We start from the raw sequence: 20,059 nt of genomic DNA on the forward strand, positions 1-20,059 counted from the left end.
AAACATACTAAATATAAGAAGGAAATGTACCAAGAACAATAATTGCTTAAAAGTAGTGAATAACTGAATATTTTAAATGTATTGTTAACCGTATTAGTAATATAGAGAAACTAATATGAAACTGTATTAAGAAGTATAAGAGAAACCAAATGTAAAAAGCCATCATTGATACCAAACAGAAGGCTCTCTGTATGAAACCTTTTAGTTACAGAGTTGAGTAATGCAGATGGTCCATTACCACAAATCTGTCAGGACCTAATAATCATTAGATGAGAGTGCGAGAGCTTGCTATGATGAAATCACACCACTTGGAGCAGTGAGACCATGAATGTAAAGAGTATATTCTCTCTCTAAGTGGGCTATAAGATTAATCTGGGATCGATAAACAAACTTTCTAAAAGATGCGTTTCTTCTCACGCTGATGCGCTGAGAACTCTGTTCAATGTCAAAGTTAGAGTTTCACCAGTGGAAGCCACATGTGCATTCCTTTTAGCCAACGCCCAGATTAATCCTATAAGAAGGGCCAGGCGTGGGTACACCATATTCAGATCTTACTCTCGACTCTCAGAGGGCGAAGCTCTGTTTCATCGCAGTTCAGTCTCATCCTTTGTCTGTATTTTCTACCACTTGGTCTTTGGATTTTGGTGGAAGTTGTGAATAAATATACCAGCAGTTAAAGAAACTTAGATTTCTTTACTTATCCACGCCAGAAGAAGAATTATCCTGAAGAATCATCTCCGTCACTCCACAGCTAGCTATTCCAACATCACCAGGTGACGTCGAGGTGGAAACTTCAAGAAGAGCATAAATAACATAACATGGTGGCAGCGCTGGTGGGATAATTGCAACAACATCAAACAGTATATTATTTCAACGAGGCTGCCGACGGAAGGGCCAGGAGGACTTGAAGAAACTACGGTGGATTCAAGCCTGCTTCGAGGAGTGAACGTCCCGGAGGAACCTCTAGGCCAGGGGTACTCGGAAGGACGCAGCCGCCAGGTCCGTAGAAGGAAGCTGTCATCAGCGATCTTTGTTGAATCCCGAGGGACAGCAGAGGTGTCAGCCGATAGCAGCCGCCGACGCGAGAGGAGCGAGGGGACAGCCCGAGGGAATTCGTCTCAGCAATCCAAACTTCAGTCTTCCTTCTACTCTTCCTTCTTCCATTTCCAAGGTTAGTTCATTCCATAATGGCAGAAGATGAAAATGAGTATATTTCAGTGGTTCAGGCAGTCAAGTTAATTCCCAAAAGTTTTGATGGTAACCCAAAGTGCTTACGAGAATTTTGTGAAGGCGTAGAAGCCGCAAGACAAGTAGTACACCCGACAAAATATCCCTTGCTATTAAAATTCATAGAGTAAAAAATTACTGGTGAAGCTAAGGATAGATTGTTAGCGCGAGCAGAAAGAAATACATGGGAGCAAGTGAAAGCCATTTTAGAAGAAAATTATGCAGTTAAGAGAACATTAGAGTACTACGCCAGTCTACTTCTTACAGCACAACAAAGTAATAGTGAAACGGTAGCTCAATGGGGGTCTAGAATCGACAACATGGGATTAGACCTGATGAGAGAAGCTAAAAATAGGATCGAAAAGACTAACCCAAATGCTATAGAAGGAGGTGTGATTCTCGTTTCGGAATTTATGAAAGGCACATTTGTAGCCAGATTGAAAGACGACAGAATTAAATACATTGTAAAGGCTAGGGGAGAAGAAGACTCTCTGGCACAATTAGTAGAAACCGCGTTACAAGAAGAAAGTGAAGTTAAGTCACAAAGAATTAAAGGGAATTTTGGGAATTTGACATGGCCACACCCAGGAAATATAGGAAACTTGAGGAGAGAGTATAAACCCCAGATAAAGAGGGAGGTGAATGTAGTAACCTCTATGAAATGTTTTAAATGCCAACGTGCAGGGCACAAGGCGAGAGATTGTAGGAATAAACCTACGTGCGGTACATGCCACAGGGTCGGACATGTAACCGAGGACTGCAGAGCACGAGGCTCTCAGGGAAATGGGCAGTAGGGTATCCTGAGCAACCGAGGATAGCCCGCCCGATAGGTTGCGAAAGTAAAAGTGAGCTCACAAAAGAAAATAATAGTACAGAAAATAATAGGCGCACGAACAATGATCATATAGGAATCGTAGGAAACGATTCGGGGGAAATGAGCCAGAATGATTCCCTAGGACATTACGAAGTGTATGTAGTAAGTCCACAGTTAAGAGGGGGGCTTGGAATAGCTCTCATAGATACGGGGTCTCAAGTTTCATTAATAAAAGAAGCATCACTGACGAAAGGCAGTGTGCAGAAAGGTAGGGACATTAAAATATGCGGGATAACAGGAAACCAAATGAATGTAAGAGGTCAAATAGAGTTAAAGATAGAAAACACGTTAGAACCTTTGAAACAAAGATGCTATGTTGTTGACAGTTTGCCAAGAAACTTGGATATTATTTTTGGGCAAGATTGGTTGAATAATGCAGGTTATGGTTTTCAGAAGAAAACACCTGACATAATTCCTCCATACAGTGAAAGTGTGATAAAATGTAAAACATCGGAAAAGGGAACACGTTTTGTAGAGCATCAAATCCTTCAGCCAGGATTGGTGTGCGCATCCAGTTTAGTAAACTGTGAAGCATCAGAATTTCCATGTTTGATTATTAATTTAACCGACCAACCTATCTGTTTAACAGCGACTCCTAAGTTAGAAAAACCGCCTACCATGATGCATAGGAGGCAAGAGTTTAAAGTTCAGGAGAGTGAAACAAAAAGATTAAAGTTGTTAAACGGAAATTTGAGGTTAAACCATATAAGAGAGGGAGCGGTTGAAATCAAGAAAATTTGTGAGGAATATGTAGATATATTCAAGCTGCCAGGAGATTCACTAACGGCCACAACGGCAAAAGAGCACACGATTCCAACGCCAACCATCCCCAAGGGTAGAGCGATCACTTTAAAGAATTACAGGTTACCAGAAGCACAACAGCAGGAAATAAAACGACAAGTGACCCAAATGTTAGAAGATGATATAATAACGCCTAGCAATAGTGGGTGGAATTTCCCTTTGCTGGTAGTTCCTAAGAAAATAGATGCCTCAGGCAAGAGGAAATGGAGGATCTGTGTAGACTTTAGGAAGTTGAATGAGATTATAATAGGTGACAGTTACCCATTACCTAACATACAAGACATCCTAGACAAGCTAGGGAGAGCAAGGTATTTTACCGCACTGGATTGTGCCAGTGGATACTTGCAAGTACCAATAGCCGAGGAGGACAGACACAAAACTGCCTTTAGTACAGCGAACGGTCATTTCGAATTCAAAAGAATGCCGTTTGGATTGAAATCAGCGCCCAGCACTTTTCAAAGAATGATGAATAATATTTTAGCAGAACTAATAGGAGACAGATGTTTAGTATATATGGATGATATATTAATTATTGGAGAAAACTTAAAAGAACACAATTCAAAATTAAGAGGAGTGTTTCAAAAATTAAGGGAATACAATCTTAAGATAGAACCTGATAAGTGTGAATTTTTGAAAGAAGAACTAAATTATTTAGGTCACATAGTGACGCCAGAAGGTGTTAGACCGGATGAGAACAAAATTAAAGCAGTAGTTGAGTTTCCAACACCTAACACGCAAAAAGACATTAAGTCATTTTTAGGTCTCGCAGGATATTATCGAAAATTTATATCAGATTTTAGCGCCATTGCAAGACCGTTGACTGACTTGCTTAAGAAAGAAAACGATTGGAAATGGACAGAACAAGAGCAAGCTAGTTTCGACTTGTTGAAATTTAAATTAACTAATACCCCTTTGTTACAATACCCTGACTTCAACAAGCCATTTATATTAACAACTGATGCGAGTGGTTATGCCATAGGAGCCATACTCAGTCAAGGAAAATTAGGACAGGATAAACCAGTGGCATATGCCAGTAGAACATTGAATAAAGCAGAGTTGAACTATGCAACAGTAGAAAAAGAATTACTAGCCATTGTATGGGCATGTAAGCATTTCAGACCATATTTATTGGGACACAAATTTCATACAATTACTGACCATAAAGGTTTAACCTGGATTTTTAACGTAAAAGATCCTAGTTCAAGACTCATGAGATGGAAGTTATTACTAGAAGAATATGATTATGAAATTGAATATAGGGCCGGACAGAGAAATTGTAATGCAGACAGTTTAAGCCGTTATCCTGTGCAATGTTTGAACGTTAACATAGAAGAATTGACCGAAGAAAGAAAACGGAAAATTATTTCAGAGATGCACAATTGTCCGATAGGTGGACATCAGGGCATTCATAGAACAAGTGAGCGAATCAAATTGTATACTTCATGGACAAATCTAGATCAAGATGTATCGCAATACATAAAAGAGTGCAAGACATGTCAGATAAACAAGGAGACACGTCAAAACATTAAGTTACCTCTAACTATCACGGACACTAAAACAACCCCGTGGGAGAAAATATATTTAGATATAGTGGGACCATTACCAATAACGGAAAGTGGGACAAAATACATTCTCACATGCCAAGACAACCTGAGTAAATATTTCATTGCTGTACCATTACAAAGTCAAACAGCTGATGAAGTTACCAATGCTTTTGTCAAAAATATTGTACTAATCTATGGAATTCCTAATGAAATTGTAACTGACCAAGGATCAAATTTTATGAGTGATGTATTTAAGCGAATTTGTAAATTATTCAAAATTGATAAAATTTGTACAACAGCATATCACCCAGAAAGTAATGGAGCGTTAGAAAGGACGCATAAGACACTTGCAAATTACTTAAGGTGCTTTTACAATACAAAAATGAACAATTGGGATGAATGGTTGCCATTCGCTAGTTTTACGTATAATACTACACCACACACGGTCACAAGATACACACCTTATGAAGTATTGTTCGGTAGAATTGCGAACATTCCAGGAAAATTACAACCCCAACCTCTTTACAACTTTGATGATATTGTGTTAGAAATAAAGGGCAAAATGCAACACTGTCAGCAAATAGTGAGAGAAAGATTAATTAAGTGCAAGGAAGCACAAAGACAAAGAGTGAAATCAAATGAATGTGATTTCAAAGAAAATGATTTGGTTCTCTTAAGGGTAGAGAATAGGCAAAAATTGGACCCATTGTGGAAGGGGCCATATGAAATAAAAGAAATAAAAGGTTCTAATGCTGTTATCCAAGAAATAGGCAAAAGGAAGCATCATGAAATACATATTAATAGGCTGAAACCGTACTTCTCTTCAATTTCAGAAAATGCAGCTGTGTAAGTGGATACTTTTAGTCACACTCTGCATGTGGTGGAGACTACTTCAGGGGCAGACCATTGATGAGGTAGAATCAAAAACAGGAATTTATTTTGATGAAATGGGAACTATATTCTTTTACCCTATGAAATGGGAAGTAGTGACGTATATTAACCTAGAACCGACAAGGGAACTATGGAAACAGACAAAGATTCATCAAAGAAAAGTAGCCGATTTTTGTCAGAAAATCAAAAACAAAAACTGGTATCATTATACAGACTGTGCCACATTCGGACAGTACATGAGATCTAAAAGCAAATATATTGACAATCTGAAAGATTTGGTAGTTGAATACATGACAGACAATCAAAATTCGAACCAAAGATTTAAACGAGGAGTCCTAAATTTTGTAGGCGAGATATCGAAAATTTTGTTTGGAACATTGACACAAGCAGACGCAAGGAATTATAATAATCACATTTCGGAACTAGAAAATGAACAAAAAGAATTTTTGCATTTGTCAAAAGAACAAATGACGATTATTAAAACGACGATTACCTCAGTAAACTCCACATTGCAAAAGGTAAACCAAAACGAAAAAGTAATGACAGAAGGCTTAACCAAAATGCTTAATTATAGCGCACATAAATTTAGTGAGATAGAAGAGGAGATAAAGAACGTAAATTTGATTAACGAGCAGTTTAGGCTCATACAAAGAGGAATCGATGAGAGTCAGCACTCATTCGAAATACTAATTGATGCATTCGTCCATGCCGAACAAGGGTCCCCACAACCGCAACTGATTACCATAGAGAAAATAAAGAATCTTCTGGTCACACAGAAACTGCCAAATGGATTGGATTATCCAAACTTTCCTTTCCCCGAACTGCAGAAAATTATAACACCCAACACCTACTCCTATAGACAATTTTTAGTGTATATATTAGAAATTCCATTGTTTTCTTCTACAACTTATAATTTGTATAAGATGTTACCATTTCCAGCAGCAGTAAGCAAAGAGGAATCCACTTATAGCTACATCGGATTCAATAAAGAACTTATATTTAGTGATCCCTTAAGACAGCATTATGGCAAAATGACAGTTAATGAATTGACAGGTTGTTTCCAATCAAATGAATTCACATATGTATGTAAGGAAGAAATACCCATATATACGTACGTTCCTGACCTGGACTGTGAAGCCACTTTGCTTCACCCATCCACTTCGACAGTACCAAGAAAATGTGAGTACAATTTTTTCAAGTTAAGTAGAACATTTTGGATACCCCTACATAGGAGTAACCAATGGTTGTTTGTCACACCTCAAACAGAAACATTCACAGTGTTATGCCCAAAAGGTACAACAACTTTAAAGTTACAGAAGGAAGGAAAATTAACTTTAGAACCAGGTTGCAAAGGGTATTCGTCATACATAACATTGTACGCATTGTCAACATTTTACACAGATTTAACAAGTGACTATGTGCCTTCAGCACCAATAGACTTCGACTGTTGCTTCGAAGATCCAGAGAAAGTAAATTTTGAAGAATTACCTCTGCAAATCCCTTTGGTCAATGTAATGTCAAATATAGATGACCTAAGAGTAGCAAGTATGAGGGCAGATGAAGTGCAACTAATGATTAAGGATCAGGAAACGAAACATGAACGAAACCTGTACATGATGGCAACATCATGGGGATCAACACTTGGTGTAATCTTTGTAACAATTTTATGTATTTGCTTAAGCTGTTGCTGCTGTAAATGTTGTAGAAACAGTTTCTTTTGGTTATGGGGCAAATGGCACCCAAAGGAATGTTGGAAACAAACACAAGAAAAGTGTTGTGTTAGCATTTACAATTATAATGGATCCAGAGTAGAATACGCAAAAACAAACACCTCTCCCGCAGTTTCCATAAAATCCCTACCTGGACTAGAAAGCCCAAGTACGAGCCAACCCAAGAGGGAGACGGAAGAAAAGTTAAGGTTAAAAGATGACCTGGATTCCATAGCAAAAAGAACAAGGAGTAAGAACATATTCAGATAAAAGTTCTCACCCCATGGTAAAAACTTTTAATAGGAAGGGGGGTGTAATGAGTGTTATAAGGAAACATACTAAATATAAGAAGGAAATGTACCAAGAACAATAATTGCTTAAAAGTAGTGAATAACTGAATATTTTAAATGTATTGTTAACCGTATAAGTAGTAATATAGAGAAACTAATATGAAACTGTATTAAGAAGTATAAAAGAAACCAAATGTAAAAAGCCATCATTGATACCAAACAGAAGGCTCTCTGTATAAAACCTTTTAGTTACAGAGTTGAGTAATGCAGATGGTCCATTACCACAAATCTGTCAGGACCTAATAATCATTAGATGAGAGTGCGAGAGCTTGCTATGATGAAATCACACCACTTGGAGCAGTGAGACCATGAATGTAAAGAGTATATTCTCTCTCTAAGTGGGCTATAAGATTAATCTGGGATCGATAAACAAACTTTCTAAAAGATGCGTTTCTTCTCACGCTGATGCGCTGAGAACTCTGTTCAATGTCAAAGTTAGAGTTTCACCAGTGGAAGCCACATGTGCATTCCTTTTAGCCAACGCCCAGATTAATCCTATAAGAAGGGCCAGGCGTGGGTACACCATATTCAGATCTTACTCTCGACTCTCAGAGGGCGAAGCTCTGTTTCATCGCAGTTCAGTTTCATCCTTTGTCTGTATTTTCTACCACTTGGTCTTTGGATTTTGGTGGAAGTTGTGAATAAATATACCAGCAGTTAAAGAAACTTAGATTTCTTTACTTATCCACGCCAGAAGAAGAATTATCCTGAAGAATCATCTCCGTCACTCCACAGCTAGCTATTCCAACATCACCAGGTGACGTCGAGGTGGAAGAAGAGCATAAATAACATAACACACATCATGTGAGTGATGAGGACTGTCTGGGTGAACAGGGAATAACCTGATGTGTTCATTTGTGTAGAGACTTGTTGCTTAATTAACTGTAATTTGTAGCTCAAATTAGGTTGGTGGCTTGTTGAGTGCAGCCATTCTAAGTAATTGGAGCTGTGGCCGCTTGAGGACGGCACCTCTCGGGTTGTGGCATGGTGGTGCCTGTGCTCGCCAGGGAGCAGCAGGACAGTTGCTAGGAGTGAGCGTGGGGAAGCGTGTGTGTTGGCGGCACAAAGGAAGCATGCAAGTGGAAACTGGTTGCTGTACATTAAGTTAAATTAAGAGGTGTTTAAATACAGTCTGTGACTTTTAGGAGCTACCAGAGAGATGTTGCTCAGCGCACAACAGTAAGGTAAAAGAAGATATTAGGCTGGAAATTCAGAAATTAAGGCAGGAACTTACAGAAAACCTCAGATCAGAAACAGACAAATTTTCTCATCTTCCAAGACAGGTCAAGGATAACACGGAATCAGAACTTGTAGCTGTTAAGAGAAATCTCCAAGTAATGAGTACTGAGTTAGATGATAAATTAGGTCAGCAAGCCAAGGACACTAGCCATATAGCAGATGAATTGACAGGTAAAATTATACAGAACAAGGAACAGGTAACAGAGCAAATTGCAGAGCTGTTAGAAGAAATAAATGCTGTTAAAGATAATTTTGCTAAAAATGAAGAAATCTTAAAAAAAAAAAAGGCAAGGGGAGCGTCTGGAAAAAGTTCTGCATGTGGTAGAAAAGGAAAAATCTCCGAATAAGCATGATTTTGATGAGCTTAAGTCGGCTATTAGCAACTCGATGGGTAAATTACCTGTAAGCCCAAGAGCTGCTACCAGCGTAGAAACGACACAACCATCTGAAAGCAGTTTTGTTCCAGCCACTCTCACTGTAAATGCCAGTGACAATGGTACCAATAGTAATAATGAAAATGGTAGTTTGGTATGCTCTGGTAACCATGTATCTTGTAATGTAACCTAGAGTCAGACATATAGAAAACATGTCACTGTCCGTATTGTTGTAGGCTTGGCCTAGCAACCGCTGTTTACTCGTCATTGCTAAGCATTGAAGCTCGCGTTGTCACACTTGCTTGGATGTGGGCAGTTCCCACAGATCCATAGAACATTATGGAGCAGGTCAACCTTGGGTACTTGCAAACAATGATAAATATTTCCATACAGTCCAAAAAATGAAACAGTCAGTTCCTAACCAACACTGTAACAAATGAAGTCCAAGCTGTCAATGAGGCCCTCAGACAGATCGTAGGGGTCGATATCACAAAGGAAATAGTTGGGTCTTCCATCAGACCCCAGAATGCAAGTAACAGAACACTGTGTAGCAGCCGGCCTCCTTCCAATCAGAAGAAGAGACTACAGACAGCCGAAGTTTTGGAGCTGGAGGAGCACCAGCCACTCTTGGAAATTTTGTCTGCACCAACCAAAAGGAGAAAGGACAGAACGTCTACAGGCTACTCAGGAAGGAGCAATGTGACATGTCCACTCAAAGCTCGAATTGTGGAGCCAGAAGAGATGGTCAGTGCTAGGGAATGGCTTGTTAAACATGCTTGTACAGCAACAGATATAACGTTAGAACTGTTGGAGGCAATGTGTTCTATGTGGCTTGTGCAGAGGCTATATAAGGAAAACCAATCCAAGTTTGTGGTTGTTGTGAGATGGTCAGCCCCTGGTGAAGGTGTGGGAGGCCAAGGAATCCCCAATCTTGGAAGCCATTACGATGATATGCCTAGTGGACCCACAGATAACTGGAAACAATAGTGTGCCTCCTGGAGAGATTTGTAAAGTGTAGTCACAAGTTGTGTAAGAGTTCAATAAATTCAAACACTGTCTCTAGTCACTAAATACATGACAACTGATGTCAGAGTTGGATTACTGGATTGAAGCCTGCATTGGATAGCTTTATTGCCATATTGCAGAAATGGAATGCCTGCTGTCCAAGATGGTACATAACCAAAAAGAAGTTAAGACCCATCATGAAAAGATGGAGACCATGATAAAGTTCGGTCAGCAAAAGATGATGGCCAAGATTAAGGCTGGAAGCCCTGATGGATACCAACCCAAAACATGAAGGCCTGCCTGTCTGGAGGAGGAGGCACATCCAGAAGCAATAAGAGTCACAGCAGGGCAACAGGAAGCCCCTAACAAAAAAGCCACATTGGAGACTACTGATCACTGGAAGACGAATCTGGGGACCAGCAACAGACCGTAGGATAGCAAAACCCACTGAAAAGGTGGACCCAAGCAGATTTGTACAAGGAACCCCTAGAGGACTGACATTCAAGTAGAGACAACAGACATGCACTGAAAGCAGCAATGGCATAAGAGGGCTAAATATAAGACAGCAGTTGTCTTAGAAGCAAGAGAATTGTCAAAGAGGTCCTCAGACAGACACTTGGGTTGGAGATCGCAAATCGAATAGTCGGGTCTTACATTAGACTGCTAAGAATGAATGTCTGGACATTGTGGAGGAGTCGGCCTCCTCCCAAACAGAAGAAGAAACTACAGGGAGATTAAGTACTGGTGCTGTAGAAGCATTGGCCACTCTCAGAAGTTTTGTCCCCACCGACTGAAAGAAGGAAGGACAGTATATCTACAGGCTAGATGGCATGAACAGCCTTAAGGAAGGAGTAATATGACATATCTGCTCAAAGCCAGTGCTGTAGAACCAGATAAGACGTCCATTGCTAGGCAATGGGTGTGTAAACACATTTTGACAATAACTAGATCACATGACTGCCACAACAGATACACATACAACAAAAGACGAACTGCTGGAGGTGGTGTTCTCTGTTGGATCCATGCAGAGGCTATATAAAGAGAGCCAATTCAGGCTTTGTGAGAGACAAGCAGCTGAATCAGAAGCAAGTGTTAGCCAGCAATATCGGGTGGTAGCCAGTGGTGGGTAGACAAGGCTAGACAGTCAATGACCAGTTGTGGCCATGAGGAGCTATTAGTCAGTAGCTAGTAAAAACGTGAGCTGAGAAATCTACAGCACTGGGAGCTATTACCAAGCAGCGAATGGTGAAGAGACGGCAGACTGAGAAGATTTAGTGCGTGCTGTAGTGAATTAGTGATAGCGCTATAATTAGTTGTAGTTACAAGTTTTAAGAGTCAAATAAACCCTATTACCAATCCAAACCCTGACTCTAGTCACTAACATGTTACAGTTATCTTTTTATAATTTCCATCAGAAACATCATTCCACATGTGTAATTTGGCCTAATTTGAGTTAAAATAGTTTTGTGCACATGAGGACATAACAAGGCAGTAAAGTAATGCACAGTAAGCATTAGCACAGTTACAAACATGTTAGGTATTTCTTCACACTTCATTTGGGCAGGAATGTACAGACATCTTTACATATTTTTGTACTATCAAAAACAGATATAGCTTATGGCTTTAGCTATCTGTTGAAGTCAATTTTCTTGCTTTCATCATTGTTTTCTTCCTTACTCTTGAACAAATTTCCCATTACTATTCCTACAAAGAGAAGCAAACCTACATTTCGATTTGAAACAAACGTCATGGAACAGTCTACTGGGTTGTTGATGTTCAGAGTATACAGCTGAAAACAAAAGAGAAACATAAAAAATTTATTTACTAAAAAATACAATTATTTCCCTCTTAATGGATAGTCTTAAAGAGAGAGGGAACTCCATATTTTTATCTCATGATTGCATCTTATTACGGCATCAAAAATTGATATAACTGTTTCTTGCCACATGAATGCCTTGGTACAGGCTACAGTCACCATGCACAAAAGTTCCCTGTCATTATGGAACAATAATTTTCAGTATGACAACATCCGAATGAATGGGCTGGCATAGTGTTATCAACTAAGACTGTGTTCAGGAGGAGTGGGGTTCAAATCTTGGCTGGAACACTGGCCATCTTCACTGTGGTTTTCTGTTGTTTTTCTCTATCTACCATTTGGCTCTCAACTGCTGAGTGTCAGATGAGATGGCACAATTAAGAGGGATGGACATAGGGGGAATGGATGACATACATCATCTGTCTAAATAGGTCACAATTTTTAACAATCATTTCTCCAATATAAGCAGGGCTATGCACATGAAACTGTCTTGGAATGAACAGATATTTTTCTATTCAGTTTCCAGGGACACAAATGCTCTATGTTGTGTCCTCACATAACACAGACACCGCCCCATTTGCATGACAGTTCTCACGCACACAAATGAGTGTGTCAAAGTTAACAGTGAGAACCGCTAGAAAAATCATCATCATCATCAGGGGTAGTGGTACCAGGTGGAGGAGAGGAATGTAGACACATAGGAAAGAATTCCAATGTCATATCATGTGACTGAAGGGCCAGGGTGCCATTCAACCAATCCAACAGGGAAGGTTGTGTCAAGGTAGGCTCTCACCTCTACAAAATGTAGCAGAGTAGCAGCTAACAGATGGCACCTGCCCCAAACAGATTAGCAGTTTCTTCCAGCAAAGGTACTAAAAATTTCCCCTTTACAGCTGTTGTCAGGACTATACACAGACAAGGAAACTAATAATCTTATGAATGGAAAATTATCATTATCTACCAATACAGTACCCCCTGAACCTTGTTTATATATCTAGTCATTCTGGGGATATTACTGTTCAAAAGTGCATCCTGATTTAGAAAACCCTTGATGTGAAGGCACAAAGTCATCAAAACTTTACAATATAGTTTTAACATTTAATATCTTGTTTATTTTTGGTTCCATAAGTCATGGAATTTTTATGTGATGTTTAACAATACACCAATTTTAGTTTGCACACACATATACACAACACATCACACTAATGGCAGTATTACATTCCCACAACAGTCTATACATGTCACCATCACATAGTATGAGTTCAAGTCCACTGTTAAATTTAATTTTCAATGTAAATAACACAGAACAACCTCAGACTTCATTATGTCAATGGGTCTATTCATTTAAAGAAACAGGAAACACTATAAAGCAGATAGCACCAGCACAGCCACATGATGTGTGGCATATATCAGGCTATTGTGTGTATAGAGCCCAAGGAAATCTATTCCTCATTTCAGTCTCTATCTGGTATAGCAAACCCATCCACCTACATGTGTGGCTCAAGTGCATGAGATTACACGGAACACAAGAATTAAACTGGGTTACAAAATTCAACTTCCTGATCACCTGAATCAAGTCAAATTAAAACATTTTGTGTTTCAAGAAACAGATGCCAATGAAGATTTACTTATGATAAGTCCATTTTACAGATGATCCATCATTTCTTAATATCACTTGATCCCATACAGCTGTTGAATTTCTAGAGTAGAAAAGCAGTACTAATTTCTTGAGTATATGCATGACACTCCAAAAGTGAATGTACAGCACGATCTACTGCATGACAATTTCGTATTTTGCAGAATATATCATTATCAGAAACATATATTTAATGTTAAGAAGTGTTTGTTGCCCAGAAATGGATAACATGAATTGCAGAAATGCAACTGATATCATTTTCCAGAAACATGGAGCCCTGCCTCATTTCAGTCTTTGGGTTTGCTGTCCTCTGAATGCTAGGTTTCCTAATCAATGGGCCAGGATATGTGGACCAATAACTGAACCCCCAAAGTGGTGAATACATGAAAGAAAACTGACAATGCCAAGAAACATCTATGACACAAAAGCATCACATCTGTAGTTACAGTCACACAAGACATGCTTCAGTGTACTTTGACAGAAACTGAACTATTTTTTTAGATGTCTGCAGGACTACAAATGGTGCTCCAATTGGGATCTTTTAATGCATGCCATTAAGTCTGACACTTTCTCCATATTTTCCGAAAGAATACTGTCTTCTGAAGAGTCGTAATGCTGTGTGGTCTGGAAAAAGTGCAGTATTTCTGAGAAGCATCAAGCTTTATTCAGACTGCATGGCATTATAACCCAGAGGGCACGTAATCTTCACACTCACCACTGCAAGAACCTCAAATCCAGACAGTGTGTTTGGTTTCACATCCAAAAATTACTAAATTGGAAACTACAGAGTTCCTCTTTTGAGACCTCGGGATTATCCTGGCTCATCAGAATAAAGTTCTTTCAAAGGCTTCTATACTTCTGTCAGTGAGCCGGAGTTATCCAACTGTATATGCAGCAAAGAAGTGGCTCTGGCTTACCTGAGTGCTGAGATGTGCGGCAACAAATCCAACAGATGCGTAGTATGGCCACGTTTGATCACATTGTACTCCTGTGACAACCAAGCCAGAAATCATCATGGAAGTGAATCCTGACAGCCATAATTTTGTATTTTCTCCAAACATAATCGCTGTTGACTTGATGCCAAGAAGTACATCTTCTACCTTATCCTGAAAGATGGCAAGATTACAAACCATTTTTACAATACCTGCAGTTCAAGATTTGTTAACTCATTCCACAGACCACAGTCCTCCTTCAGAAACTAACAGTCTCTTAGCTGCTCAAGAAACTTCCCCACTTTATGGAACCTGAATGTTAAGTCGTGCTTACCATAGCCCAGGACTGGATCCTATCAAAAGCCACGTGAATCTAGCCCACACCGTCACAACCTAATTCTTTAATTTCCTCTTAAATATTACCATTCCATATATGGCTAGATTTCTCTATTTGTAGTGTCCCAATCAGCTCTGGGACCCAATCAGCCTCCTATACAAGGTCTGACAATAAAGTTCGCGAACTCACCACCGTGTGCTTGCCATGGCAGCAGTGGACAGAAACCTCGGTATGGTCTCATTGGCATATCAGTGTACCACACCTGTGTTGTTGATCTATGGCAGTCTTTTTCTGAGAGAATTTCATAACCACCAGGTCTAGGTAGGTGGTCAGAATCTTTAACCCCAGAGAAAGAGCCCCCAGTTCACATGAGACAAGAGACTGGGTGGGTTCAAGAGCCAATCTGGACAGGTGGAAAAAAGAAGACTTGCAACCCCAATTCTCTTGTTGTCCAGCCTGTAACCTAGTCCCTATACTGACTGAGCTGTCTGGCTCCAGTCTTCTGTGCTGCTTTTCATTTATGATTTAAGTATAGGAATTTCAGCCATTATGTGTCACCAAACATTTACAGCGTGCCCTTCTAACTAAACCTAAAATGAAGTGGACATAGCATGCATGGAATGTAACCAAATCACTGAGAGTGTGCAGACACTTCTGTCCATCCTGATTACACTCACTTGATGCGCATAGATTGTGTCATAGACTATTGTCCAGCAAATTCCAGCTGCATAGAGTGGCAGGCAAATGGGCCAATTGCAGGAACCATTGACAGCAGACCAACCGAGAAGAATTCCCCAGTTGAATGTCATTCCTAATATAAGTTGTGGCCAATGAGTGACCCTCTTCATAAGAGGGTAAATTATGACTAGACCTAAAAACAAAGTAAAATCACACAAGGTATCAATTACAATACAGCTCAATACCTGTACAAGGTTTTCTTCTATTTTTTTAGGAAGGGTGAAGCAAACAAACAAAGCACTGCCCCAGTAAAACATTTATTACAAACACAAAATAACCTGAATTCCAATTACTGCTTCATGCAGAACTGCTGAATCACATAATCCAAGTGTCACCAGAGTCTGCAGAAGTGCACCATGATGGCTATTTAATTGTGACTACACATACCTAAGGAACTGGCTCCGAGAAGAATGCTGTACCAATTTAACTGGAGAAGCACGAGCAATCCAAGACCCAGCTGACCAGAAAGAAACACCAAAGCCTCAAGCTGAGAAAGGACACCACTGACTAGAGGTCGGTCTTTTGTTCGAGATACCTGCTCAAATCAAACAACAGTATGGTATTCAAATTAAATGTAAGGCACAGTTACTGAATATGGATCCCCCACTTTGTACACATCATTTTCTTTATTGTATTTGCATATTTTATGCACCTCAACCTTCAGACATTATTTTTTGGTTAAAAATAAACAGAAACAGTAGAATGGAAAAGATGACATACAAAAATGGCAGAATGTTAAGGGAAGAAAAGGAAAACTTGAGCCCTCATTCAGTCCCTACCTGTCAAGACATGGACCAACCTCCCTTGACAGGTCACTGGAAGAGTAGTAGTTCTGATATGCATAGCCTGACCCAACCAATCTTTGTCACTGTAACCTGAATTTGCATAAAATCAGGGTCATTACATCAAATTTCAATATGATAATCTGAAAAGTAAAGCTGACTAGTGTGCAGACATGCTGTGAGGAGCAGTAGCCAGCTACTGGAAGTTTTGCTGCCTCGTGACAGACAATCGGATTTCCTCGTGTCAGCTCGATATGGCCCATGATACTTCTGTACAACTGACCTTCTTATCAATGTCTCTATCCCACATGTCATTTATAGTGCACCCAGCACCCCTCATGATGAATGCTCCCAGACCAAAGAGCCCCAACATCTTGAGATCTGGCAGAGCTCCTGGCAATGCACTCAATGCTATACTCCAACCACATGGCCAAAACAGCAGCCAAGAACCTGCAACATTCCCGTACACATGGCCACAACCACCCTCATAAGCATTCAGGCAAAGATGAATCCTGTAAAGGCTGGATTTGGTTTACTTTTACAATAACAACTCAGACCTTTACACAATCACTTTGTTGGCACTTCTGAACCAAAACTACAATCACCAGAATACCAAATTTCACATGCTTACCCTCTCTCACTCACTCACTCACTCACGGTGCTGAGCCCTTCTTGAGGAGCCACCAATTCCGCAGCTACTCAAGAATTTCCCAGCATTTTATGGAACCCAAAGGTTCATTACCGTGTTCCCAAGAGCTCTCCACTGGTCCCTATCCTGAGCCAGATCAATCAAGTCCATACCATCCCATCCTATCTCTCTAAGATCTATTTAATATTGTCCACCCACCTCCGTCTTGGTCTTCCCAATGGTCTCTTTCCTTCTGGTTTTCCCACCAATATCCTATATACATTCTGCTTCACCCCATTCATGCTACACATCCTGCCCATCTCATCCTCCTTGACTTGATAATTCTAATTATACGTGGAGAAGAGTATAAGTTATGAAGCTTCTCATTATGCAGTTTTCTCCAACCTCCTGTCACTTCATCCCTCTTTGGTTCAAATATTCTCCTCAACACCCTGCTCTCAAACACCCTCAGTATCGTATCTTGCACAAAAAGAAAACATATAAAGTATTTTCATTACACAATTTCAATATTAAAATATAGTAACTTTATGGGAAATTTCAAAACACAGCTTGTCATCTACCAATCTAATTTTCAAGATTTCTCTGAAAAGTATGAAAGACAACTGCATGCATGGTTCTCCTCTACACAGATTTTGAGTTATGCAAAATATAAGCAGTGATACGCACAACAGGCTTTCATTATTTATATCAAATTTCATCCTTTTCTGCAGCATTTATTAATGTTTGGTGGGTGTGCAAATGTTAAATAACATAACACTAATTACTGAAACAAAATGTTGAAATATATTACAACTTGGATATTACATGAATGTTCCAATTCTGTAAAACTCTACTGAAGGTTATGGAGTTTTCTGGCAGAAAATTAATCACAGATTGGTAAAGGTAAAGCGATGCCTGTAACAGGCCATGGAGGCCCATAGGATTATTAGACATCAAGAAAACCACATTATCTAGACAATCGGCTCACAGATGGCAGTAAGGTTGTCAGCCTTACACGCTGGATGCCCTTTACTTCCAAGAATATTCCTGGTATTCATTTCTGTTAGAGGCTGAGTCAACCCCAGGATCGCAGTGAGGCTGGAAGGATTAGGTTAAATGAAAAATCCAACAATCTTATCAGGAATCAAACCCGTGACCTTACAGCTACAGCTTGTAGCATAGTACCTCAACCAACTATGCTAACACATACCCCAATAATAGAATGATCATGGTAAGAACTAAACATTTAAAATCAGTGATTTTTTTCAGCTGGTATGCATACTAACAAATTTGTCCAATGGTGATCAACTGCCATGAATTTTATGCTTCAAAGATGAGATTAAACTCTCATGATAGTATCAGAAAACATCTTTTTTTAGAAAGAAAGGGCAGTTTATCTGGTTTTGTTATTTTAGAAGTGTTCTTTCAAATGTTCGAAGGCTGAAGGTCATCCACTCTTCCACCCATTTTCATCCCATAACATTACAAACAGAAAACACAGCAGTTCATTATTCATCAGCCCTGTTACTAATTTAATAAAGAACTTGGGACTTCAACCAGGCACATCAATCAGTACTTCAAAAGGGTTTACCTATTGGTTTGTCAATCCTCATCAATTTCATGTAAGGCTGTAGAGCTGAAGCTGAATTATTAACAAACGCTGCTGCAAGTTTTCCTGCTCTTCTGTCGATTCCCACTTGACAACAATCTGACTTTGAAGAATTACTGCGAGCATTATAATGTAGGAACAAAACATCTGAATTATGAGGAAATTTACAATTCTGTCGCTGGCTTATTGTTAAACTTAAAGTACTGTAATTATCACACTCCTCAAGCCGGTACACTGACAAAATTCTCGTGCAAACAAAACTACATCTTTTTGGCAATAGAGTCACCCATTTTATACCTATATGCCTTGCATTATGCACTAAAAGATGTGTCGCTAAAGTTCGTAAATTCACACATATAGCTAACATGTTCACGTGTGTGTTGTATATTTAAATTATTCCATGAGTTTCATTTTAAAGAGGTGAAAACGAGAAGTCATCAACAGTCTGAACAAATGGTTAAATATTATTCTAACATCAAACATAAATAAAAGTTTATTGAAATTTGTTACGCAAAAGCAAGCAACCTCAATTCACATGATAACATGCCTCCTACATTTGAAACAACCGACACTTTCATTCCCACTATTTCTACCGATTTTACAATTTCTTCCTCTTGGCGTCCTTGCCCCCGCCTACTGGCACATACAACTCAAGGTTACTGGCGGGCAACATGGCCGCCGTGACGTCACAAGAGTATTACTACTGTCATCCATATTCAGATGTAACTGTACTGACACAAAATCGCCGCCGCCAGTGCCGAGAGCACGGTCGGTAAGAAGGTATTCTATCATAGCGATCATAGCACTGGCTTATGAGTACTCCGCCCCCCCCCCCGTAACCATCTGTTCAAAAGGATAGCAATAAATAATTCTGCAACCTGATCTCTTGCACTGCAGAGGTTCTCACTACGTTATGTTGGTTTTTGAACAAAGTTCAATATCACTTCAATTGTATCCTCTGGGAGAAAGTCTCACCAGTCCCTGTAAAATATGAACACTTCATTTACATCAATCCATCTCCCTACTGAAATGCAATGGACACTGTGAACTATAACAGCCATAGAACTATGTTTTCCTTTTGTGAAGGGGTCTGCTGGCAAATTATACAGCAGTGAATGGCTGTGCATCAGGCGAATGACTGAATTGGAAACGAAGTAATCAGGGCTTAATCAAGGTACTATCCTATCACTTGCCTGGGGGGGTCTGAGAAAAAAGTCTGACATCCTGTCAAGATAGCTAGTGTCCCAGCTAGTGTGTTACTGCTATTGTCAAACCCGTATCATTGGGAACACATGTCACATAATATGATGCCACCAACTGAGCAGATAATAAACACTAATCAAAATATAGTGATCAGATATGTAGATCAGTCATGCATGAGAAACTGTAAGGATCAATTATTCAGTCACTGCTGCATCAACAGGGTGCATTCCTCCCAAGTTTCTGTTGACAACAAGAATATGACATGTATAATCAGTCAGGGAAGTAAAGAATGCCTCCAAACAGCAATACATTAACGTAGCTTCAGAACTGCATTTTTCCTTAACGTTCAAACTTGGAGGTCAAT

The 20,059-nt window shown here is 39.5% G+C and overlaps 1 protein-coding gene across 6 annotated transcripts in view; it reads right to left on the reverse strand.

The window, feature by feature from the left end:
- The window catches only part of LOC111871068 (4-hydroxybenzoate polyprenyltransferase, mitochondrial), a 32,016-nt gene extending 12,869 nt beyond the window's left edge, over window positions 1–19,147 (reverse strand). For 2 of the 6 annotated variants that reach the window (XM_033754078.1, XM_023863840.2), the window contains exons 1-6: window positions 18,475–19,147; window positions 16,539–16,705; window positions 15,861–16,008; window positions 15,413–15,606; window positions 14,384–14,572; window positions 11,741–11,803 (exon numbers count right to left, since the gene is read on the reverse strand). In XM_033754078.1, coding sequence (XP_033609969.1) covers window positions 11,741–11,803; window positions 14,384–14,572; window positions 15,413–15,606; window positions 15,861–16,008; window positions 16,539–16,705; window positions 18,475–18,859 — 1,146 coding nt within the window. In that variant the 5' untranslated portion in view covers window positions 18,860–19,147. Of the gene's footprint in view, window positions 1–20; window positions 1,158–11,547; window positions 11,804–14,383; window positions 14,573–15,412; window positions 15,607–15,860; window positions 16,009–16,538; window positions 16,706–18,474 lie in introns of those variants that run through there. The other 4 variants (XM_023863842.2, XM_033754079.1, XM_023863839.2 and 1 more) reach the window with 4 other exon arrangements.
- Window positions 19,148–20,059: the final 912 nt, after the last annotated feature.

Source organism: Cryptotermes secundus, unplaced genomic scaffold, assembly GCF_002891405.2.
Source record: "Cryptotermes secundus unplaced genomic scaffold, Csec_1.0 scaffold73, whole genome shotgun sequence".
Classification (NCBI taxonomy): domain Eukaryota; kingdom Metazoa; phylum Arthropoda; class Insecta; order Blattodea; family Kalotermitidae; genus Cryptotermes; species Cryptotermes secundus.